Below are 27,076 nucleotides of genomic sequence, written 5' to 3'. Positions count from 1 at the left end.
TGCTGAACGGTGGGTGCACTGCCACATCAATGGGAATTTAGAAAAGGGGAGCACTCCTTGGAATGATCAGGGAATGTTTTGTGCAAATGGCAGACGTGAACGAATGGTCAGTGTTCTGATCACATGGGCTGCTTTAAGGAACACTGAGAGCCAAAGTCTCAAACTCCTCCTTCTTCTGTGTAACAACACATTGAGTGCCACTACATGCCCTGCACTGCAGGCCTGCCTTCATGTCCCTGCTTTCCCAGAAAAAGAGAATTAAGCAGTTCGTGTAAATTTCTATTATCCTCCATTGGCGTAACAAGGTATATCAGCACCTCAAACAAAATCTAGAGTAGCCACAGCCTAACGTGGCACTGACCGCTCAGTGGTGGCCACTGTCATTTACCACTGGCCTAAGCACAAGACCCCTCCATTATAGGGGTTCTGACTACAATCTCAGGTGAAGTGTGCCCTGTTCATTTTCAGAGTTAGGAAAGTACTGAGATGCAGGGAAAAGGAAAGTGTCTATCTGGTGTTGTAGTCATTGTACTCCACAGTGCAATGTCAGTCCAATCCTAAATACATTTTATATAATTTAGCCATTTTGTTATATACTCAGAACATAAAAATCTCTAACAATTAAATATCATGTAACTGAAAAACAACAAATATACATATGGTACACACATATACATAATAGATCTGAATATTTCTTACTAAATTAGATACTAAAAATTTAGTAAGATGACTAATGTTTACAGTATACACTGGAATTCAGTATTTGAAGGTTTCCGATGAAAATCCTTTTGGTCTGGCATGGTGGCACACACCTTTAGTCCCAGCACTTGGGAGGCAGAGGCAGGCAGATCTCTGTGAGATTGAGGCTAACCTGGTCTACATAGCAAGTGCTAGCCCAGCTGGAGTTAAAGGATGACCCCATCTCAATAAAAAAGACTGAAAAAAAGAAGAAAGAAAGAAAAAAGATAATAATTTTGAACATACTTGTTTTAGAAAATAAAAGTTTTATGCCAACTTTCAAAGGAATGGTAGGTTAGAACCACTAAACTGTTTTTAAGAGTTTTACACATGAGTACTGTATTTTCATGACTTCCATCCCTCCTTCTCCCTCCTCCAACCCTTCCTATGTCCCCCTGACTCCCTCTCAATTTTGTGACCTTTTCTTTTAAGTATTATTGTAACGTGTGTGTGTGCGTGCATACGTGCATGTGTGTGTGCGTGTGTGTGTGTGCAGTGTATGGGTGTGAGAATGGTATTATAACCTACAGAGCCCATCTTGTGACACTTGTGTGTACATGTGTTTAGGGTTATCATGTGTGATTAGAGATCCCTCAGGGAGCTCATCCCTGGAGAAAATGGATTCTCCCTCTTTCAGCAGCTTTGACTGTTGGTAGCTCTTCACCTACAGTGGGATCTTGTGAAATTTCCCACATCTGTGTTGGCATGTGAGTTGGTCCAACTCCACTCTTAATGACAATATGCTAGTGCCTGGAAATAAGTCATGGTAGAACTATTTCCACCAAAGAATTTGGCAAGTACTACAACACTATTTCCCCTGCTCCAAAAACTGTTCAAAGATTTACCAAGACAGTCATGATTTAAAAGTGGGCACTCTTATTGAAGAAAGTAATCAGAACTTTTAAAAGTCAATAGCCTTGATTAAATAAATGACTCAACCACTGATATATTTGGTGATGAGTCTTAAAATGGCAATGATGGCACAATTTGATGTTAAAATCATTTCATTTTTATCCATTAGTAAAATATTGTTCTGAACAAATGGCATAAAACTTTGTGTAATTCAAAATAAACTACAATCTATAATTCTTGCTGAAATAATTGTGCAAAAAATGCATTAACATTTAAATATAAAAGTGGAAAACTAAGGAGTTGTAAACTTTCCTATATCTCAATGCCTTCGTTAATTACTAAAAAACACAATAGTAACATCAGCAAATGAGGTTTTGTTAGAACAAACTAAAACCTGAAAGAATAGCAATTATTTGACTTAGAAAACATGGTAGAACATTGATTTTCCTTTAAAATTATATAAATTATCATCTATAAGGCAATGTAGCATGAATTTTATCATCTCATGCTACAGCCAGGGCAGAGAAGTCTATTTAATCATGGGGCATTTGTTTACTGAGGTCAAATTAAACCTTATAGAGTGTTTCTTTGAGTCAGTGTAGTTGATCATAATTTGTCACTCAGAACTTAAAAACAGTACTGTGAAAATGATTCACATATGGATTAATCACAAAGATTGATGATCACTACCTAACTGACTAAAAACTCCAGATTAAAAGCCATGGGAACTTTTAATTAAATTAATTTTTGAATTATTTTAATGTATATGACTGTTTTGCTTGTATGTATGTAAGCACACCCATGTATACAATGCCTACTAAGGCTAGAAGAGGGCAATGGATTCCCTAGAATTAGAGTTATGGATGGATTGTTGTTAGCTGCCATGAGGGTGCTAGAAACCAAATCTATGTCCTCTGTAAGAGCAGCCAGTGCTCTTGACTGCTAATCCATCTTTCCGGTCCCAGAACTAGAAATTTTTTTAAGAAAAAAACTTTTTTTCCTTTTCTTTCCCATACCTATTTTAATGCTAAATTGTATTCTCTGTTCTATTTGCTTATAATTATTTTATAATCAAAGTTGGCAGAGATTACAGTGAAATATTTTGGTTTTAATATTTATTTTTATTTTATGTGTATATGTATCTGCATATATGTATGTGTTCACAAAGGCCAGAAGACTGAAATCACAGGTGGTTATAAGCCACCATATGGATGCTGGGAATTGAATCTAGGTCTCTGCAAGAGGAGAGAGTGCTCTTAACCACTGACCCATCTCTCAAGCCCCCAAATAATTAGGTTTCGTAGTGATACAAAATGTCTCTTCTAGGGCTGGAGAGAAGGCTCAGTGGTTAAGGACACTGACTGTTCTTGAAGAGCTCAATTCCCAGCACCCACATGGGAGCTAAGAGCTGCAGATAACTCCAGCTCTGGTAAAATCCGACACCTTCTGACCTCCGCCGACATTGCACGACACAGGCAATACATTCATACACATAAAATAAAAATAATAAATTTTTAAAATGTCCTTTCCATTGTCTAAGTGAATCTATACCATTGCTTATCTTTTATTCTAATATTTTACTTTCGTTTGTTACTCTTTTAAGCAAAACATATATATTTCAATAAATACATCAAAAGTAAAAGCTCACATCATATAATTGTGGGTAATATTTAGAGAAGTTATTTTGAAGGAAGCAATTCATCTTTTTAAAATAAAAATAAAATACTATTGTTGGATTTAGTAATTCAACCAGATCAAAATTTAAATACAATGGGCATTTCTGAAATTTTCCTAAAGTAAAAAGTTTTCTTTTATATAATATCCTCTCAGTCCTGCCATTTAACTGATTTCATCGATATAACCTCATGTTCTAAATTTCTAAATAGGCCAAATAGTGCAACAACAATCACATCATACTAGGAAAGAGTAAACAGTAAATGCACAGCTAATATCCTGCCTTAAGCAAAATGAGGTAAGCTGGAGCATGTTCTGGGGAGACAGCTGATTTATCCCCTGATATGGTAAATGATGGGCTTTATTGATGAAAAACAATGTTTCAGATAGAAAGTAACCATCAGGTGTACATGGGCTATTAACTCCAGACTGTGGAAGCCAGTTCTTTCCTGGGGAATATTCATTAATTCTTTTTAATTAAAAAGCATTCATAGTTGCACAATGTAGGAGTCTTTTCCATACTCTTCAAAAGACTCTTAACAGTCTGAGTCACCCACAGTTTTTAAAAGGACTTTCTATTGAGATGAAGAATTATCTCTCTAATATCTCAAGAAATCAGGGGACAAAAAACATTTAGGGAAAATAGCAAGCCTGTCTTTGGGAAATATGCATATATTGTTGAACATTTCATTCATTTGTTCACTCATTCATCCCAACAGTCTGTTAATACAGATGCATTGTATATTTAAATAGCATCTTAGGAAATGCAAGTGCAGTGGTGACCAAGAGTGATGATGGCATCCGCCTTCAATAGGTTCGCAATTAAATGGAGACAAGTTAGCTCAACTATTTATAAAGGCTACAGATGTAGAGAAAATGATAAGGAGGAGCAGGGAGGCAATGACCCTCCCCCAAGAAGTCCACATCCTTATCCTTAGTAGCTGTGAATAAAGTACCTTACATGGTAACAGGAAGTTTTCAGAGTTGATTAATTAAGGATGATAAGATATGGAGTTTTTCCTAGATCATCCAAGTATCAGGAGGTTCAGAATCAGAGACGCTGTGATGATGAAGAAGAGATCAGACAGGCCTGAAGATACCTCTGCTGGCTTGAAAACAAATGAGACCATGAGCCAAGCAATGAAGGTCACATCAGAAAGGCCCAGGGGATTTTCTTCTAGAATCTCCAGAAGGAGTGTAGGCTTACCAAACCCTGATGTTCTATTCATAAGACTCATTCCAAATTTCTGTCACCACCAAACTATAAGATAATAAATGTGCACTGCCATAAGCCTCTAAGTTCAGGACCATTTACTACAGCAGTAATAAAAAAGTTCATACATCTGAGCTGTTGATTTGGATGTTAGGAAATGGGGGAAAGATTTTGAGAAGGATAGAAACCTGGTTAAATTTCAGGGTCCACAAAATTTGAAACCAATAGAAGCTAGTTTCTTCATCCTTGACTATGCAGTACCTCTTCTGTACTGAGGACTGAGTATGTCTTAAAGAGGTACAAAACATATTTGACAAGTGTATCAAGATATGGCAAAATGCATGCATGAAAGGAAGAGAGTGGTTGAGAGCTGAGACCTGGAGTACACCTATTCCCCAAGGCAAGCAGGTGGTAGAGGGTTGTGTGGCAGGCTGTCACAGAAAAGGGCTCCACAGGCCTCCTCATTATTAGCATAAACTCACCCAAACTACTAAATACACCATAAGATTCTCCACAAGTTGAGCAATTATGATTTTAATTCAGAAAAATATCATGATTTTCATCTTCTAATCCATGTAGCCAGTTTTGAATGTTTTACTTATTCAGCCATCTGTCAACTAGGTATGCATCTTTCAAAACTTGGGAGATTAATAATAATTACTTAGCTTTGCCTTGAATCATCAATATTAACTTTTACTGTCAATAGCCTAACAATAGAAACACGTACGGTACTGTGTCATTCTTTGATGCAGCATGCCATTTCCTTAACTCCATGCTTAAAGATCACTTAAAGTATATATTTAAATTAATAGATAACATTATATTTTAAGTCAAATGAATTCAGAGTTAAAATTATTTTTTACAATTTATAATAAAAAGTAAAACAAATATTTTCCAAACATTTCAAATAATTAGCTGGGCATGTTGGTGCATGCCTTTAATCCCAGCACTCAGGGAGTAGAGGCAGGTGGATCTCTGTGCATTCAAGGTCAACTTGGTCTACATAGTGAGTTTCAGGGAACCTGGGACCACAAGGTGGCCCTGTCTAAAACAAACAAACAAACAAACAAAAAAGTACTTTAGTACTTTTTGTTTAATTTGGAAGACTTAGTTATTTAAATAATATACAATATAAAACAAGAAGTTGGGGCTGGAGAGACGGCTCAGGGGTTAAGAGCACTGACTGCTCTTGCAGAGGACCCGGGTTCGATTCTCAGCACCCACATAGTGGCTACGAACCGTCCTTAACTCCAGTTCCAGGGGAATCCGAAGCCCTCTTCTGACCTCCTCGGCACTGCATGACATGGGTGCACACACATACATACAAGCAATACACTCGTACACATAAAATAAAAATAATAAATAAAATATCTTAAAAAAAGAAGTTGATCCATTTGCATCAAATAAAAGCTATAATGATAAATACTGTCACTATTTCTGCTCTTTTCGACTAAATAAGCATCAGATTAAAACAGAGGCATGGAAGTTTTTCAAATTTAATTCTTTTGTCACCTAGTTGTAGTACCTTCACTCTAGTTCATCATTTTCTTCTGTGCTTTTCATTTTCTCTATGTTAAGATAAAGTTAAATTAACACATGTGTTTGCAGGAGAAGGATATACTTCCAGAGAACACATGTTGACCAGGACAATTTAATGAGCACCCATCATCAAAATATTGTTGCAGTTACCTGTCTTTTTCCCTAGGAAAGCATGAACCTGTAATTACTTTAAATTGTTTGAGGTGAAAATCCAAATTATAGTCACAGAAATGATGTCTGGGGGAAATGCTATATTAAGACAATATTACTATAACCTTCAATATATAGGTAAAATACTTAATTTAAGTAAATAAAAACAAGGAGAAAGAAAAGGAGAAAGATGAAAACAGGAGGAACAGGGAGAATGGAAAGAGATGGGGGAGAAGGTAGAGATGGAGGGGGAGATGAGGTGGAGGGGGATGAAGGGGTGGAGGGGGAGAAAGGAGATTAGAAGGGGAAGAGGTGAGAGTTTGGAAAGGAGCAGCAGGCTAGAAAAAGAAAAGAGAAAACGAGGAAGAAGGAAGAGATATGGGGAAGAGAAGGAAGCGGAAATGTGAAGCAAGGCAGGGAGACAGAGAGGAAAGTAGAGGCAGAGTGAAAGCAGACAGGAAGAGGAGGGGATGACAGGAGAAAGTCAGTACGAGGAAGAGGAGACGATGAAGAGCATAAATGACAGAGGACAGCAGAGAGGGAAAAGCGGTGATTCTTTATCTTCTAGTCTAGATTCAAGTCAGGGCACACAGACCGCTTTTTTCTTAAAGTGCACTCACCATTGCAGTTGCCATTAGACAGGGAGTTGAGAAGGGTATTCTGCTCACACTGAAATAAAAATGTGTAGAATAAAAATGTTATGAAAATTATTGCTGCATATGAAAAAAGCTCACATTCCTTTCTCCATAATGAATAACAACAATTAGTCTTCAGTGAATATTTCCCATTTGTCTTGTTTTAGATGTTGTGTATGATGAACTAAGAAATGATGAAATGATATTGGATTCTAGGTATACATTAGTCAGGAGATAGTCTGGTTTTTGAGATAGGTGTCTTCTTTAGAACATTTCCCACAAGACTGAATTTGCTTTGATCTAGGGTCAGATATTAAGTAGCTACATGCATTTTTCATGGGTATTTCTAATCAAAAATTGAGCAGATGAGGGAGAGCCACTGATCAGGTATTTCGTATTTTACAACTGTTAGCTTCTTGAAAATGCCTGGGGAACATTTCTGATTTGACTGATGTTGAAGAGTGAGAACAGACATGATTCTGTTCCAGATAGCTGAACTTCTCTAACAATGCCTTTGACACTGCATCCATTTCTCAAACAGCATACTATTATTTCTATTAATGATGATCATAGCAGTGGATTTTTTCAGTCTTTATTCCAAAGATTTGACATTAATCATTGAAACCTCAGAACCATCTGAAGAAGTTATTCATCTTATTTTCCCTATGAAAGAGTCAAAGATAATGGAAGTTAAATGCAACTTGAACAAAATCACAAAGTTAGGAACAGCTTGGGCTATAATCAAAACATATGCCTTTCCAGCTCCAACTTTCACGCTCTCAAACACTGCTTTATACTGCTTCGCTAAAGCAGTCATCTTCAAGGCAGACTGGAGAATCAGCTTCCTCTACTTGATACCCATTTGTGCAGCTTTAATATTTCCATCAAGTTATTTTGAATTTCTAAGATTCAATCTTCCTTTCATGCAGCATTCAGGTAATTCCACATACATTATTTGCCTGGTAATGATTGTAATAGCTTAAATAAACTGGCCTATGAGAGACATTCAACAGGTGATATTTTTATTTCTTCTTATCTTCTCTGAAATCTCCTGTGCAGAAACTTCAAATAATTTACACAGATACCCTGCCTTCAGGAGGTGGATCATGATTTCCTACTCCTTATCATTAGGCTGCACCCAGTGACTCCTTTCCAGACAATAGTACAAAAAGGGTGAAAATAGAGTAATTGTAAAGTGGATCCTGGCCACTCTATCACTCAGTAGCTCAAGATTAAAATTACAATAATAAATCATGTTTTTATTCCATATCTTTGCTACGATACGGGATACAGTTTTCTTCCTCCAAGCCTATAGCCCTAGTCTTATAATATAGAAACACCAAAAACACTGCTAATACAAGAGCACTCTGTGAAATACACAGGCAGTCCTGCTCAAAACTTTCCAAGTCTTTAAAATCAGAAAGTTTGGGAAATTGTCATAGAGGAGCCTGAAGAAACATGATGGTCAAATGTAATGCCATACATTAGACAGAAACCTAGAGCAGCAAGAAAATTGGGCAAGATTAAGAGGATAGGAACAAAGTATGGACAGATTTGTTAACTCTGATGAGCATGCCACACCAGTGCAACACTTTAATAGCTCAAAGTAGTAGATAGAATCTATCCCATCCTACTACCTTTTCCACAAATCTCAAACTGTTCAAAAATAAAGTGTATTTTTATGTTCCAACAAAATGTCAGCTATCATCCCTTTACTTCATGCAAACTCCCTTCCAGCTCAAATGCAGTGTTACAGTGACTAATATTCCTAACCAGAAGAAAGAAATGAGAGGCAATGTGAGGCACACAGGCTCATTTGGGAAGCCACGGTCTACACTGCATTGCTGAGTTGTAGGTGAGACATTCTTCATGTCAGGCATGTCACTACATGTGATAAAACTCCGAAGTAAATATATATAAAGATAACCTTCTCGTGAGTTAATCAGGTTCTTTAAAACTGTACAAAATTTCCTCAATACTTCTTTGCATGGTGGTTGTGAATTTATATCTCTCCACCAAAAACTATTATAGCTGCAAACTGCCATGTAGTATAATGAAGTCTGTGAAGTTGAAATACACTTAGTATAAATATGAACAACTAAATATAACTCCCCCACTTTGACAAGAGAGCAAGTTTCCAATCCAAAGCCACCAGTGGCGATTTTAAATATCCCCTCAAAAGTGAAAGCCTGATTTTCAGTGTGAATAACCCCTCATAAACCTACTCATACACCCCAGCAACCCTTCAGCCATCTCTGTAAGTAAGCTCAGTAAATTCATTGGTTCCCCAGGAAAACTTTAATCAAACATTGGATTGACGCTAGATCCTTGAAAGGGGATAAGCATTGCTTAGTATCCCCAGAAAAGAATTCTCACAACAGATGGAAAATTTATTTGTTAATGTTATTATGTCTCATAATTATTAAAAAAGAAATGAGAATGTAAAAGATATTAAAAGAGTATGGGAATGGAGATATTTTCCAAAATAGAAAAAATGGGAAAGCCTAAGGAAGAGATGAAGGTCTGTGTAAGCTTGCTATGATATATAAAGGATGAGACAAAAATCATATAATCTTAAAATTTCTAAGGTCATAGCTTAGTCTAGTTTAAGGAACAAAATATATGTCTAATCAAGGATTATCTGAGAATGTTTGGTTTTTTCCCAGGCTTTACCTATAATAGCACATGGCAATTATGGGAAAGCCTAAGGAAGAGATGAAGGTCTGTGTAAGCTTGCTATGATATATAAAGGATGAGACAAAAATCATATAATCTTAAAATTTCTAAGGTCATAGCTTAGTCTAGTTTAAGGAACAAAATATATGTCTAATCAAGGGTTATCTGAGAATGTTTGGTTTTTGCCCAGGCTTTACCTATAATAGCACATGGCAATTAAAAATACTAGACTAGTGGAACTAACCTTCTTAGATGTTTAACAGCCATACTTTGAGGCCTATGCTTATCTGGTCAGAAGGATGTAAAAGACAGGTTTTGCTCTTTGCCCTTCAAGGTAGACTAAGTTCCAGAGGACTATGGAGCATCTCTTAAAATGTCCTATAACTGTGGTGAGTAACCTGTCCTCTTGTTCAGGGAGGACATGGACACCCCACGAGATGGACTTGAACCAGTGTCCAGTCTACAAAGAGGAGGGTCAACATCATTTCCTCCATGCTTCCAAGTGAAGCCAACAGTGGTCGAGCAGGACCTTTGACTTATCTTCACAAAGATGGAACTGGTAAAAGAAAGGAGTCAGGGGCTCCTCCCAAGCCCATGTGACCCCTGAGGAACAGATCCTCCAACAACTTGAAGTGTAAAAATAAATTGGTTTATTTGGACCAACTATATGGTCTTAAACACCCAAAAGGAAAGTATAACCAAAGATTAAAGTGAACAATATATTTCTTTAAGAGTTCAAGGGATTATATTACTCAGACATTAGGCTTAAGTCCATATAAGCTGTTATTTAAACAATTATTTCTCGTTGATGATTTTATTTCTAAGCAGAAAGTGCTGTTCCGATGTAAGACTTCAAATCTTGGTCTGCAATACTATAATGTCCACCAGTAGCTAAGGGAGACAATCCACTATTGTTCTAAATGATGGCTAAATTTGTTTTCCCCACCTATCTGGAAGCCTTTGAGAGGGAACTGACACTGATTCTAGCCCTCCAACAGCTATCAAAGTGCCTGAAAACAAATCCTGGGTATATCACTCTAGAGTTCAGCCTTGGCAGACAAAATAGAAATGAGGAGGAAACCAATAGAGGGATGCTTTTGGAAGCTCATGTCAAGAAATCCTAATGGACTCTGATACGACTATTTGAAATTTGCCTTGTTGAGACTTTTTTCTGGTTCCCCATCTAGAACTTGTAATGCTAACTACTCTTGCCTTTACTTCTTCTTCACAGCCTCTATTCACCACTCAAAGCCTTTCTTTTCTCTCTACAGATAAGAGTTATGCAATTTGGGAGTCTTTTAGATAGACTCACTAAAGGGGTACCCCAATTGTCTCAGCCTGCGTTCTTGTACAGTATGGAAGAAGCCAGAGAGATCTGCGCCCCAATTCCCTATCGGCAATTTGGGTAACCTCTTCAAAGGATGGTGTGATAAGAATAGGAGGTAGGAATTGGCTAGGCAGTTAGGGTAAAAAAGTCCACAAAGAAAAGTAGCCAGTTTCTTGGCTAAGAGTCAAAATGTCTTTGTGTGTGATAAGAATAGGGGGTAGGAATTGGCTAGGCAGTTAGGGTAAAAGAGACCCCAAGGAAAGTAGCCAGTTTCTTGGCTAAAAGTCAAAATGCCCTTGGCTACTTAGCAGTGTAGTATGTTCCAAAGACCAAAAATATCAAAAGTATTTGGGAGCTCTTAATTAATCTCTAAAAGGATTTTAAGGTCACTCTTCAGAGGGGGAATGTTTGAGGAGCAAAAACCCCCATTTAAAAAGAAAGGAAGGGCTAGAGAGATTGCTCAGTGGTTAAGAACACTGGCTGTTCTTGCAAAAGACCTGGGTTCGAATCACAGCACCCACACGGCAGCTAATAACTGTCTGTAACTCCAGTCCAAGGGGATCCAACAGCCTCTTCTGTCCTTCACCAGCATGGCACGAACGGGTGCACTTACCTACATGCAGGCAATACATGCATATGCATAAAATAAAAATAATAAAAAATGAAAAGGAAGGAAGGAAGGAAAGAAGTAAGGAAAGAAGGAAGGAAGGAAAGAAGGAAGGAAGGACATGAAGTTGTCAGAAAAAATTATGGGGAGATATGGAAGGGGTTGGGGGGGGAGGGAGTCAGTGTAGATTTGATCAAAACACCTTATATGCATGTATGAAATCCTCAGTAAAGTTTTTTTTGAAGTTAGAAAAAAAGTGAAAGGCTAAGAACAGATACATAGAGCTGGCATCATGTGCTTATTATCTGGAGGGTCCCAAATGGTTCCATGCTTAGAAGGGTTTAATTATAACTTTGCTGTTATCATTTTTCAAATGTTAACAATTGTAGAAGAAGAAATCTCACACCCTCATTTTGCACTAGGCCTCAAAAAGTTATGTGTTTGGGCCTACATTGATGGCCTTTAAATATGGATCAGGGTGATTGATGACTATAGGTAAAAGCATGAGACAGTGGGACACAAGAATGTCCTTCAGCACAGCTTCTGAGACCAGAAACACAAGACCTAAGATCTCCCATGCATCTGAATGACTGACAGACACATGCTCAAGGATGTGAGAGAAAGAAGAGATCTATAGCAGTCGAGAACAGCCTCAGGAGCAAGAAAGTCCACCAAACTAATAACATTAGCTAAGACTGCACAGTACTGGTCAGGCCAAGCACTATTCTAAGCGTTTTGCTTTCTTTTTTCTTTTTTGGTTTGTTTGGATTTTGGTCTTTTTGAAACAGGGTCTCTCTGTAGCCCCAGCTGGCCTGGAACTTGCCAGAGATCTCCCTGCTGTACTGGGATTAAAGGCCCATGCCACCAATCTGGCCTGTTTGTGTATTTTAACTCACTGAATCATCTTTACTACAGATGAGGACAATGAAGCACGAGTGATTCAGTGGTTTAAGTTCCCACAACTGGTAAGTGCCCAAACCAGACAGCTTGGTTCTGATGCTGACTCTGGACAGTTTAGAGGGCTTGAGGACTCAACAGAAAATTGTTCACTAACATTAAAATATTCTAGTAGACATTTGATTCAGCAGCTATAAGCATTGAGATTTCTTCTGCATATAAAGAAAGCTGAATATTAGTGAGGCATGATGATGACAGGTATCATTCTAGCACTTAGGAGGCGAGGGCAGGGAGATTACATGGCCGCATAGCAAGAACCTGTCTCAAAATTTTAAAAAATGAGGGAAAGGAAAACAAGTGTGGGAGGGAGAGAAGTAGAGAAGATTTCTAAAATAATGTTAATTAGTGATAGCACATATTACTGATAAATGTTATAATAGTGATAGCAATCATTGATGCTTCTCCGAATTTACCAATCATGCTCCATATTCTGAAGAGCTAGATATAATGAATTTATTTTAACATCTTGGTGAACATATTTTTTGAAATAAGCAATGTGTCTTATTTCTTCCAGGGTATAGTATAAATTAATAAAGACACAATATTGGGTTTTTCTGAGGGAATAGGTTTATAAACACTTTTATGATTCATTACTGTTTACCTGTGACTATTTTTGTTTTGTTTTGTTTTGGTCTTTTTGAGACAGGATCTTCCTGTAGCCCCAGCTGTCCTGGAACTCACTATGTAGACCAGGCTAGCCTTGAACTCACAGAGATACGCCTGCCTCTGCCTTCCGAATGCTGGGATTAAAGGCATGCGCCACCACGCCAAGCGAACCTGGAACAATTTTTAGTGGCACAAAGTTACCTATAGTAAAATACTCTCATCATAAACTCAGGGTTCCTACCTTGCTGATATCATCCAGTGGCTGGTTGCTGTCATTTTCCTTTAGGATTATTTTCATTAGATCAGTATTAAATTTCTTTGCATTCAGGAAAACAAGTGGGTTGTTTATTGAGACGATTTTTACCTGCTGCAGGATTTCCTTTTAGAGAAGAATAAAAGGACAGATTGAGAACTCTGAGTTACTAAACCCAATGAATGTAAACCTCACAAGTCAGCTTGTCACTCAGTCATGGATCCAATCGCTTAACATCTCTGTTATAGAAATTTCTTTGGAGGCTTTAATGAAACACCATACATCTAAGGAAAAATATATACTTCTACACTAAGAAAACTAGTAACTTCAAGACAACTCCACAGCTTTTCAGAAATTGACCCTTATTTCTGTTAACCAGGTTCTGGGGTGATAATAACTTAGAATACCCATCTTTCCCCCAAAGTACCTCTTTCATTCACCAGTTAAAATTTTACTCAAGCAGTTTTTTTTTTTAACAGTGCTGAGGGCCAAGAGCCTCTAACATACTAGACAAGTGTTTTGCCACTGAGCTACATCTCAGGTGCCCATCAGTATTTTGAAACAACTGAAAATGTGTCCCAAAATATCAATTATCATCCCTTTACCTCACACTGATGTAAGCTTCCTTCTGGATGAAAAAAAAAAAAAAAAAAACTTTACAAACGACTGATAGTCCTAACTGGAAGAAAGAGACTGGAACACAGTAGCACAGGTTCACTTTAGGCAGCCCTGGTTACCCCGCATTGCCAGGTTGAAGGTGAGACATGCAGAAAGAGAGGAAAATGTGTTGTGACACCAAAGGCATCTGCTGCACATTCGCTCAGATATGACTGGCAGCACTTGGTGTTTGACAAATAAAACTGTCTTCTCTGTGACTTTGTGACAGGTATCTGATGGAGAGGATGGTCAGCTCTGTGAAATGGTTACTCCTTCAGGCTTTATAGCGTTCTCATAGAGGAGGAGATGAAGAAAACAGTCATTCATGGAGGCAGAGGAGAGAACAAATTAGGTAAATTAATGAGGATAAGCCACTGGACCTCGGTGTTTCCTCATTTTTTAAAAACAAATGTTTTAAAATAGCTGTATGTCAGAGTGCATAGGGTTCGGTGGGGGAGTAAGGAGGAGACATGGATGGGGGAGGGGTCTGGATTTGAGTGGGCAATGTATGACATTTAAAGAGCCAAATAAAAATTTTTTAAATTAAAAAACAACAAAAATAGCTATCACAAAGTTTCAAAAGCTGTGACAAGCAACTCTCGAAAGTGAAGGGATTTACAACAAACAACTCCAGAAAATAGAAACAATTAACCTGCTAAACCAACTTTTAATCAAGAGAAAACCTCTTAGAAAATGAAAATAAAACATTAATTTTTAAGCTTATAGTCATCACATATGACTGCTCTCGTAGTTATAAGTTAATATGAAAAGGTGTTTGTTAAAGAATCAAGATTCGTTCTAGACAGTAAAGTCTCAATGGAATTGAGTTTGCTGAAGAAGAGACACCCCAAGTTAACAATGGGTGTTGTGCATAATAAAGGGATGGGCACTGCATGATGGAAGAGGGAAGAGCATCCTTTCACGTTATATAAAAACTTCATCCAACAGTTCACATGCAAATTATCTTCAATCTTAGTTATTCTCCCTCTTAATTTGGATGGAGAATATTAACTACTGGACTGCAACTCTCAAAGGAAATTAGGATTTTCATGAGCTACAGTTATTACTTGGGTAGGTAGCAGAAAAAATAATCAAGGTTTAAGGATGGGCAAAATTTCTTGCATTTTTATCTTTCCTACAAATTCCCTGAAAGTTATGTTTAGACCAAGAAGTCAAGGATTACACAGTTTGCTTACTAGTGATTTTTTAGGTGGAAATCTAGCCAACCCAAAGTTCAATTCTGTCTCAAGGATATTAGTATGAGATGGATATACCAAGACCGCTGGGGTCTCTAGATTTAGGTTGGGACTTCACCACACTAAATTCTCATGGAAAAATTTAAGGAAAGAAAAGCAAGGCTGACTTGGCTGAGAACTTAAGCCTAGAACACCCTCAAAGGTTCTGAAGTGGGAACAAAAGGACTCCTGATGTTATTTCCTCATTCCAGGCTACTTCGAAAGATCCTGACACTAGTCTTTCTGGAGGATCAGTTCTCCTGTGTTCTGAGGGCAGTCACAAGGTACTGAAGCAAATTAACGTGAAAATAAAGGAGAAAAACAGCCACACATTTACTAAGCTGGTCTGAAGTGAAGACAACTCATAAAAATGGGCAGAACACGGGGGGGGGGTGGCCCACACCTTTTGCCGGGCACTGGGGAGGTAGAGGCAGGCAGATCTCTGTGAGATTGAGGCCAGCCTGGTCTACATAATGAGTTCCAGGACAGCAGGGGAGTACAGGGAGACCCTGTCTCAAAAAGATTTAAAAGGGGGCACAGAAATAATTCAGATGCCCATTTTTTGTTTTGTGGCTGTTGTCACTCACTCTTTCTTCCACTTTGATCTGTTCTGGTCATGCCTTAACACAGTAAACTAGAACTGTCCACTGGAGTCTGATGGGCTTACAAAGGGGTACGCCACTGAAGACAAAGACATCCTCCGTTAAACTCAGTGGGTCACAAAGCAAAATAGATATGAATGTGAGAACGAGACTTGCAGTAACAGGGAATGAGGGAGTCATGGAGGCAGGAGGGAGATAAGAAAGGATGGGGTGAAAGAAATCGTGAGTGGAATTATCAAAGAACAAATTTAATTTAAGAAATAAAAGATAATTCAAACACTATCACATGGCACCCCTAAGCATGAGCAGTGCATGATAGTTTATGTGTGTTGGTTTTCTTTAGAAGTTGTCCACTGCACAAAATTCTACTCCTTTGAGCATTTGAGAATCATTGGATTTAATGACTCTCTAACAAAGATTCAGTCCCATTGATTATATTTTTATTCTTTGAGAATTTCATACATGCCTTAAATGTATTGATCATAATCCTCCTCCAACATTGACTTAGTTTTCTTAAAAAGGAATACATGAATCATTTCTTTCTTCCTTTCTCTAGTCTTTCTTGATCATTTAACTAAGAAAAGGTTATCAATTTTGTTTTTTATGCAATTTAGTAGTAAAAAAAGTTTTCAAGCACCTGAACTAACCTAAGTCACAAGTCAACTGTGAACTTAATTCTATGAGCCATGGTATGATTTAATCTGAATCTGAAATTCAAAGAGATTTTCTATTTTCTCTGCCAATTTGTTGCTTGCCCACTGCCACGTGTCTGACATTCACATATAAAACACTGGAAACCATAGTAATTAAAAGTAAAATGCCCTAATTTATCTGATTTTTCTAATACTTCAAAACTGTCATACCCACAAAGATTGTTAATAATTGCACAAAGAAAAAAGGAAGTTTAACTTACATCATCCATTTCTGTCTTCCTCTTAAACTCCATTTCTTTCATGTTTTTTATATTTAAAGTCTTTGCTCTAAATTTAAGGCAGATGAAAAATACAAGTCATTTCCTGATCATTATATTAGCAATGAAAATCCAAAGGGGATAAATTGTTTTATCTTAACAACTATAAATTATATGGTTTAGATTCCACACTTGATTTGTCTATGTGATATTAGTAAATATATGTTTTTCTGGGATGCTAAGGAATAAAAAAGAACAATAGAGGTATCTAAGAGGATATTAATAAACACAGTTTATCTTAAGCCCCAAGAGCCCCATGCCTCCAAGCTGTAAGAGTTAGACTGATAAAGAAATATAAACAGAGCAAGAGTTAAGGAGCATATTGTATTTGATAAAATTTTGTTTTAAGGAGTGGGAAGAAAGGAAGTCAATGTCAAAAATGGACAAGATAACAATCTGTATGTTGGGGCTCCTTAAATATGGAATAGAAACTGATGAAAGTTTATATATTTATGCTATTCTAGTTTTTAGTTTTTTAGTTGTAATTTCAGAATATGCTACTTCACAGATAATTTCAAGAGAAATATAGGAATTGAATATAAGAATTATCAGATGAAAACTGGGAGCACAGGAAAGGAATTCATGAATGTTCAAAATAAGGGAAGATGTTCAGTTAAAAGAGAAAATAATGGAGTGTTCATCAACAACTTATCTGGCTTCTGAGAAATAAAAATTTTTGATTATTTAATTTTTCTAAATGATGATTGTTGATATATGGTTTATGTCTTATTTTATATTACATCACTGAATTTGATTTCTCTGATATAGTATATGGCTGAGGTATTTATGTATTTTAATATATTTTGTGAATTTGCTATGGTTTGGATTTTAAATGGCCCTCAAATGCCAATGTATTGAAAGCTTGGTTGCCAGTTTGTTATGCTGGTAGGAGGTGATAGAACTTTTAGAGTTAAGGGCTAACAGAAGGACATTGGATCACTGGAAGCTGGAAACATGTCCTTGAAGGATATATTGGGATCACAACCCCTTTCTCTCTCTGGTTCCCAGTCACCTGGAAGTAAGCAGATTTCCTCTGCCATGAATGCACTGGGGCCACTACAGGCAACCTCTAAAATCACCAGGCAGAATAAAAATGTCTTCCTTTAACTGGATTTATCCCAGAGATTTGGTATGATGTTGATGTTTTTCTTCATTATTTTAGATCATATGCAGATAAAACATTTTGTTGCCTATTTGTCTCTATTTATCTGATTATAGAACTTCATGTTGTATAGAAATAAAAGTGACTATAGCACCATGCACATTTCCTGCTCAGTAAGAATAAACAGAGTAAATAGACCCTTACCTTGGGAAGCGCGCTATCACTATAACTATGGTGCAGACAACACCAAACAATAGTCCCACATTGGCAGCAAAGCATATTGTAAATATATAAGTACTGATCCATATGCCCTGAAAGAGATAATGGAAATAGAAGATGTGGCTTCTTCTATATTCTCATATTTCTCATGATTGCTAAAATCCTCATGATCATATTCAGCAGCATTACAGTGATCAAACTCTTTATATATATATATAATAGTAGTGTGAGCATGCCATGGTACACATATGGAAGTCCGAGGAAAACTTGTAAAAATCAGTTTATTCCTTCTACCAACTGGCTTCTAGGGATCAAACTCAGGTCTTCAGGTTTGACAGAGAATTCCTTTACCTGCTTAACCATCTTGACAGCACAAGAATGTATTATTTAAAAAGTCATGAGTACAAGCCCAGAAAGACAGAAAAACATCCTAGCGCCATCGGATTCTCAGCAGTAGAAACAAGAAGGTGTCAATGTTTTAGTTGTAGGCATTGCCAACCCTTAATTCAATTCCCAATAAGCACTATATTTAAGATGCATAGTTGATATTAATATTGTCAAAAATATTTCATAAGTCCATACTCTTTTATATTGCAAGCAACTGTTTGCAGATTTTTGTCACTCAAAACTATTCTACTTTTAAGGATCACTATAAAAATTACTGATGCAATTTGTTACTATATAAGGTTCTTAAAGCTTAGTGTTAAAATAACTGAATTACACAACACTGCCAATGTTACTCTTAGATACACTATTACAGAGATTATTATAATTTTACTTACCAAGGGCCACCTACTGTAAAAGTTTAAAAAGCAAAGATAACTTCATTCTTAGGAGGATTTCAAAAACTTTCAAGAAACTCCAAATTATCTTTTAATTGGAATTCCAAGTTTAATGTAGTTTTGCCCACCAGTTGAAATTATAATTGCAACATGATTTATGTAGTATGTATGACTGGCATTTCTAAACTCGGTGATGAAAAAGATCTTTAAAAAATAATTTATAGCCTGGCATGGTGGTGTCCACTTTTAAGTCCAGCACTCGGGAGGCAGAGGCAGGCGAATCTCTGTGAGTTAAAGGCCAGCCTGGCCTACATAGTAAGTTCCATCCCAGCTGGGTCTACAGGGAGATCTTGTCTCAAAAAGACCAAAAAAAATTATTTATGTAATCTGGAAACTTACATTTATATGAAATCCTGTATTTATCAGATACTAGACTAATTTCCAAGCTGTTTTTTTCCTAAATAACCTACATCACTCTGCCTAAGCATACAACTGCAACTTGTTCTCTTTCTGCTTCAGTGTTTTAAATGATCTCAAAAAAACATTCCATTCACAAGTGCATGGGGAAGAAAATAACATTAAAAAATTTATAATCTGAGACACAGCATAAAATCTTGGGGGGATGGTGTATAGGAATTATTTTTTTCAGACAAGTTTGAAATAAACATTTCTAAAAGGCATTTTAAAAAACTTGAACTGCTTTTCCTTATTTATCTACACCAAGCTCATTTGAAATAACAAAATATTTTTTAAAACTTAGCCCTGGGAGGCAAGTAGAGAAAATTTTATCTGTAAAATTGCTTTTTTATGTAAAAGACACATTTTGTAGTAAACAGCAAAAATATTATTTAAATGACTGTTTTAAGAACTAGTTCCTTTTAATGGCATTCCAGGTCATGATTTGTAAGATCATCCTAGTCTGTCATCTCATACACTGGGACCGAGTTGTTTCTCCTGGATTCAGATAAACTGGAGTCATTTTTGCCTCTTTATATTCAGTGTGTTTTTTTGTACTGCTCTATTACACGATATTCAACCATAAACAAAATAGGGCTGCTAGTGTTTGATCATGACTTCAGCTTCCCATTATGACTCTGAGCCTTGCTCATCCTCAGGGGCTAGCTGAGCCTGCCTGGGTGTGGAAGAATAATGCCTGAGTCCCACCCCTGAACATCTCCATGATTCCAGGGTGGCTTAGGAAATTCAAAATCTTGCCACTGAAAAAACCACAGAGCCTGGAGGCCAGAATTCATTAGAGCAACCAAAAATTTCATTACCATCTGGCTCTATTTTTAAAGTATAGCTTTGCACCCACAACATCATCTATTATAACTCAGGCTCTACAAATGCTTAGTTATTTCCTGGGGTTTCTTTATAGCTTTGAAAAATATCAAATGGAAATTAACAACAGATTAGTAAATAATTCCTTAGTTAGAGTAAGTTCTAACAGTGTTCTGTTACAATTCCTGTTAAAGGCCCAACTATGTTACTTATCACAGATATCAGGAATTGGTTAACTCTTTACCCTTACACTCTTTTTGAAAAAAGTTTGATAGTCATAACGCCCAGACACAAGTTAACGTCAAGGTAGACCTTAAGTACAGAAGACATTAATTCTTGCTCCATATAGATGAAGCATTGGTAGAAAACAGTTTGGCAGCTACTGAATCACCTCACCTTTCCCTGGCCTATCTGCTTGGGTGATGGAGCCATAGAGATCTATTTGTATAGATCTATTTAACTTCGCCAGCTCAGCTCTGAACCTGTGAATAAAACCTCCATTTAGAGCCTTATTTCCTCATTATTTTTCACAGGTTTTTGGCACACAGCTCAAAATAGAGTCAATCTGTAACTTAAAAAAAATTGAAGAATAGGAGACTTCCATTTTTAAAAATTTAATAATGTTTTTTTCCAAATCACATTCTTACAATTTATCAGTTTCATTTCACCTATGTAATAGTAATGGATAACAAAAAATAATAAGATATAAAATTGCTTTATGTAAGTTAAAGTGCCTCTCAGTGATATACATTGTATATCATTTTTGAACAAATTGCTTTAGACTTCTTGTTCCAAAACAGAAATTATTCCTGGTGACCCTAACTCCAGCATTCCATATCTGACATTCCAGTCCTCAGGCCCATTTGAAGTCTACAGGTCCATGTACCCACACAGAACTGAGAATCCTACAGGACCCCTGATTTATGAGCTCTAGCATTCAAAGAAACTACACACAGGAAAAAAAACAAAAATACTTGGGAAAATATATAGATTATGCAAAACAAAATCGTATCAATAAATATATAGTTCATTAAGACGAGAGAAGAACACAATATTCAAGTACATGTTAGGAGAAAATTTTTGTAAATGATTCTTAATCCTGAGATCAAAAAGGTCTCTGAGACTCATAGAATTTTATATTGTATCCTAAACCACAGAAATAGTCAAAACAATGTTATTAAACTGTGTGGGCAGGCAGAATGATGTTCATTGTGCATTCATTTACAGAAGAAAATGCATGTAAAATTTAAAAAGTCATGTTGACTAATGACTTCTGTACTTTATCATTCAATGTTCAGAAATAAACCCAAGATTAAAAGATTTTGAGGGAAAGCATTTTAGCCAGCTTAAAACTTCCTTGTATTATGTAAAAAGGATCAATATTTTCCAAATGAAATGTCTCAGGGGCTATCAATGGCATAAGCACTTCTTAGAAAACTACTGGATGATGACATACAAAACATAAAGAGTTGCATGACCCATGAACAAAACCCTGTATCTTTTGAAATATTTTGCTTATTATTTTTATTTTACATGTATGAGTGTATTGCCTGCATGTAAATGCATCCATGTTGTGCAATGCCCATGGAGGTCCAAAGAGGGCAACAAATCCCCTGGAACTGGAGTTATGGATGGTTGTTAGCCACCCTGTGGGTACTGGGATTCAAACCCTGGTCCTCTGCAAGAGCAGTCAGTGCTCTTAACCACTGAGCCATCTCTCCAGCCCCAACCTTGTAGCTTTTCAAAGACTAAGAGTAAGTTAGTGTTCCTGTGTCTTCTCCCTGCACAGCTGATAAGTGTCTAGAATGTCAAGTCTTTATTCACCTTTACATTTCTCAAACATTCAATATTGTACTATGGTTAAGAGTCTTGGGAGGGAATGTTATAAAAGTAGGCAACAGCAATAATGCCCTCCAAAGTTTCATAAAGCAAAGGATCATGGGAGGAAACACATAGATCATGACATCTCACTATGATGAATGCCACACAGAGCTGAAGAGGGGGTATTCATGGGATGATTTTATCCAGATAGGTTTTTCTAGACTGCAAGTTTGCTCTATATTTGTTTGTCAAAATCACACTTTCTTATTACTTAATATAATAAAATCCATTTCCAATAATAGTATATTAACCTAATCCTCCCCACAGTGTAATTGATTTAAAAGACACATTGTAAGACTTTTTGTATTTAGAAGTAATGTGGTCACCATTAAGAGGTCTACCATATATTCATGTGCCATACATTTAATGAGGATTTTCATACACACTAAACATCAACATATTTTTCTTAGTGTATACTTACTTCTTTGATGAACTCTACTTTCAAAATCAACTCAAAATACAAATTGAGCATCCTCAGCCCACAAAAAGTAGCTAGTATATCTTTGAAAGTTTTCAAACTACATACTCATCAACTATTGCCAAAATTCTATGTTCATGCTTTCATTCAAATTCTGAAAACAATAGATGGAAGTTTGTAAAATAACATGTCTCAAATGGTTTCATCTATGTTTTGTGTATGAAAGTATACAGAGTATTTGGTAACAAGTGCTTAAGCTAAAGAGGCAATGTTTGATCAAATTTCTACTTACCCAATCAATTTTATCCACATTCCAATATTTTTTTAAATCTCGGAACTGTATTAACATTCCCTTCAGTCCCACAACAATAATGCTTGCAAGGACACACTACAAATAAAAAATAAGTTGATGGAAAAACTGAGCAAAGACTTTGATCCGAATTTAAAAGGACCAAGTTATTGTTAGTTGTTTTTAAAATAAATTCTAGAGAAAAGCTGTAGTCAGTTACAGTAAAGTAATATTTGTTTAAAATTAACTTGTTATTGTACTTTAGGAATATCACATCAATTTTAGGAAATCATGGGGCAAAACTGATGCAATTATAAAAACACAGAGAAGAAAAAAGAGAATTGTTATAAGGGTGAATATCATAAGACCAAAGATCTTTTTAATTATTGCCACTGTCATTTGTTTGAAATGTGTTTGCTGTGAAAATTATACATTTATCTCATATACTCTTAAAAGTGCCTTAACATCATTTTTTTTGCTTTCACCTAAAGATATTAATAACTCTTGAAAAATGAGCTTGAATATTAAAACTCCATCTTATGGAAATGATTTTCTCTCACTACAATAATTAAGAATTTGCACAACAAAGGCCTGAGACAAGCTTTCTTAAGACTGGGGTGGTAACTTAGGTCACTTTGGAGCTTCTGGCTCATGGAAGGTGAGGTGAACCTCTCACACTGATGCTGAACCACACTACTAAAAATCATGTTAAGTGTGAAGATGGAGTTCGCTCCCTACTCCCTTTCCCTGGCCCACATTTTCTATACAATTTTGATAAAATTACTCAGAACTCTCCTTTTGTCACTGCTGAGGCTCCAACCCAGAGCTCCATGCATGTTTAGTTAGTGCTTCACCTTTGAGCTTCACCCCTAGTGCTTTGGACACAAGAGCATTTCTAACTTTGCTATGCTGCTTTCATATCGAAGCTGGAGAATTAGAGGACAGTCAAATATTCTCTACTTCCTCCCTCATCAAAAGTGGTATCTCTCCCAGATTAGTATTATTGAATTTATTCTCCCAAGACATTTTACATACAATTATTCCTATTAAAAATTAACAACTATACAGTAAAAAAAAGAAAAGGCACTACTGTACCATGGGCAGCCAGTACAGCAAAGGTACTATTGCATAGATGACTACAAGGACGATAATGCAAGATATTAGACAAGCCACCTGTAAAACACAAAGCAGACAAGAGGGAAAGCCTTGAGCTTTATTGTTATTTCAGAGCTATGGGTGGAGGGAATACTTTGTAGTCCATCTTGATTAGAAGAACCTGAATGTTGACATATTGTGAAATTGCACATACTGACATTATCTCGGTGGATTCGGTAATAAGACAAAAGAATTCTACACAAACAAATAGGACACCATTGACGTTTATCGCACGTCTCAGCAATGGCTTGTTGAACAGTGAAAGTGACACCTCAATTGAAAGCCCTTTTAGCCAATGCCTGTTTGGCCTTACTCCACTGATTATTTTATAGGGGACAGTGTGGATAATAACCAAAGCATATGTTGCTTTGTGTTTTTCTCTGCTGATGACACATTTTCACTGAAGCACTCCTTTCTTTGGAATTTTTCATTAGTAGGGCCCTGACAATGATGTGGTTTTATGGGATTATAGCAGCTATCTGTCAGTACCATAGACTCCATTTTACTAATCCTGAGAAGTCTTTAGTATCATGTTCTATCCCACTGAGCCTACTAACAAAGGTCAATTTAAACCACCTGAGTCCCTTAGCAACACTTTACGTGATAGAGAGCCTGATTTCACAGAAGCAAATGTCCCTGACTTCATAAAAAACATTTGGCCTAACTGCCTTTCGAATGGGGTGGGGAAAGGCCCTTCACAGGTCCTCGAAGATGTCTAAGACATCCTTATGAAGATGTCACAGGGAATCTTGATAAATTGAAATGACTTAAATTTAAAATAAGTATATAAACAATTTCAAGATATGGCAAGGACCACTGCTGTTCTCCAGCACTGGTGTTGCAATGGTACAGATACCTTGAAATCGATTTGATTTTTTAAAATGAGTTAAAGACACTTAACATAGATGTGGGAATGCTTAAGAAAAATAAAAATATATACCCATGTGAATATCTATATATTAACTATAACAGTTTTAACTGTTTAACTATAACAGCTTTGCTCACAAATCACTACAACATGTAAATAACTGAAATGTTCATCAATTGATGAATGAATAAATTGTGGCACACAACCCCCCGCCAAGTAATAAAAAGCAAACATTCACAATAAAAAGCAAACATGGGTGGTGAATTCAATTAGTAATGAGAGAAGCTAAACACAAAAGACTATGCAATTCTGCATCAATGACATTTTTTAAATGAAAAATTATAGGATACAAGGGGTGGAGGTAGGCACAGAGAACAGAGTATAAATGCACATGGGGAAATGCACATTTTGAAATGAGAGAAATATATTTTGAATATGCGGTTATACAAAAATATAGTTTTCTGCATAAAGCAAGCTATGTACCTAAAAAGTGGTGACTTTTACTATCGCTAAATAAACCCTTATAAACCTGATGTTAAAGAATTGGAAAAGGAATCTCTAACAGCTGCTGGCATGCAGATGTACATGCCCAGAGCCAGGCCAGCTTGGATACTCATCTTGAACTTGCCGGCTTTGAAAGATGTACATGTGGGAGGAGGGGTTGTGGAATGGAAGCAGTGGTGGTTAGAGCAGGCCTTTGCATGTTGCCAGAGGCCGAGAGAGTCTGTTCTTAAAGTTGTATTGAGTAGAACTCCTCATTAGCATATCTCAGATGCTGTAAAGAGGGGAATAGTTCTCACATGGAAAGTAAGCCAATAACTTAGTAAAGACTATCCACAAAAGAGATCATAGTAGACCAAGTTGTCCCTATATTGATCCTTTAGGAGTAATTGGAGATTTTAATGGTAAATAAATTTAAATAGTAATGATATTGGTCAATCCTCTAACTTGGAAAGTCTGGGCATTCATCTGCAAACCCCGAAATCCACTCAGTCAGCCCAGAGAATGATTAGTAAATGCATGTTTATGTGGCAGGAAAAATAATAACTGCTAAGTTTTATTTTAAGATAAAAGACAATGACATTTGTCCTCTCTGTGGGATGGTTTACTTCTACATTTACAAGGTTCTTACCCACAAAACAGTCTTGGGAACTGAAATGAACTGAAGTTGGACACAAAATTATTTGGGAGGACCCTAAGCACAGAGTCACAGGGTGACTGGCCAAGGTCATAGAGTGAGGGAGTTGGAATGTGTGAAGCAACAGGAAGCACGCATTGTACCCGGATCTGAATGGTTTTTGTGCTTTGATTTTATTTTCTTTCTCTTTACTTAGATTGTCTTTTCATTCAGTCCAACATGTATATAACTACTCAAAAGTATGTGACGATGTAGAAGACATTAATCTGATTGTTTTTTAAGTGAAATTTTATTTTAGCACCACCCTATATACTGGAAATTTTTCTACCTCCTGCTAAAAAGATGACTTGAGACTCTGAGTATTCAGCAAGAAGATGGGTCACTGCATAGCAACAGAACACAGGATTGAGACTAGGCAATTGAAGAGTATGTGCAAACTCCCCCTCTCTCTCTCACTCTCTTGCTCTTTCACTCTCTCTCCCATCTCTGTCTCTTTCTCTCTTTCTCTCATTTAAGCATTGACAATAAGCCCAATAATATGAATACACAGATATTGACAGATTTCTAAAGATTTGTTTACTGGACATTTTGAATTTCATTTTACTTATTAATAACTTGTACTTTTTTTTCCTCCTTGAATCAAAGAAGGGCATTATACTTCTAATTTTAAATATTGGCTCTGAGTTAAAGTGCAACATCTGATACCCAGCACTGGCAATGGAGAGTTTGTGAAGACAAAGTAGCTCACAGTTGTATTTGGCATTGTTCAAAGGAAGGAAATTCAACATGCTAGAGATTTTTTAAAATATATTTATTTAATAACCACATGATTAGAAGAAGCATTTCAGTACAGTAGCATTGACATCACAGTTGAATTAACACATTTACACAATATTGTAAAATTGAATGGGGTTTTAACCTTTAAAAAAGGTCTACATTTCATTTTAAAATATACTGTTTCATACAGAAAAACTCATTTTTAATGCAATTAACACTTAGATGTTTGCACATGCTTCTCTAATCTCTATATATCTGATTATTACTAGTCACAGTCGGTTACTTTCTGAGATCCTTTGTACCTGAGTATGGATATAAGGTCATCAGGTAGATGTCAATGGTAATATTTTTCACCTCTACTAATTAACATGAAAGCAAATTTTTGTGTTTTTTCCTCTAATATAACTCATTTTTTATTTATTGATTTTTGTGTGTGTATTTCATACAGAACATCCCAAACAATCTTACTCATCTT

The 27,076-nt window shown here is 36.5% G+C and overlaps 1 protein-coding gene across 1 annotated transcript in view; it reads right to left on the bottom strand.

The window, feature by feature from the left end:
• Slc26a7 (solute carrier family 26 member 7) overlaps positions 1–27,076 on the bottom strand; it is a 151,189-nt gene that overhangs the window by 11,325 nt on the left and 112,788 nt on the right. The window contains exons 10-15 of the mRNA XM_008827626.2: positions 23,759–23,836; positions 22,667–22,762; positions 17,998–18,104; positions 16,635–16,701; positions 13,216–13,353; positions 6,787–6,835 (exon numbers count right to left, since the gene is read on the bottom strand). Coding sequence (XP_008825848.1) covers positions 6,787–6,835; positions 13,216–13,353; positions 16,635–16,701; positions 17,998–18,104; positions 22,667–22,762; positions 23,759–23,836 — 535 coding nt within the window. The remainder of the gene's footprint in view (positions 1–6,786; positions 6,836–13,215; positions 13,354–16,634; positions 16,702–17,997; positions 18,105–22,666; positions 22,763–23,758; positions 23,837–27,076) is intronic.

This window comes from Nannospalax galili, unplaced genomic scaffold (assembly GCF_000622305.1).
Source record: "Nannospalax galili isolate Female #2095 unplaced genomic scaffold, S.galili_v1.0 scaffold872, whole genome shotgun sequence".
In the NCBI taxonomy this organism is placed as follows: domain Eukaryota; kingdom Metazoa; phylum Chordata; class Mammalia; order Rodentia; family Spalacidae; genus Nannospalax; species Nannospalax galili.
Note: the sequence above shows the minus strand (reverse complement) of the source record. Positions and strands in the feature narration are given on the sequence as shown.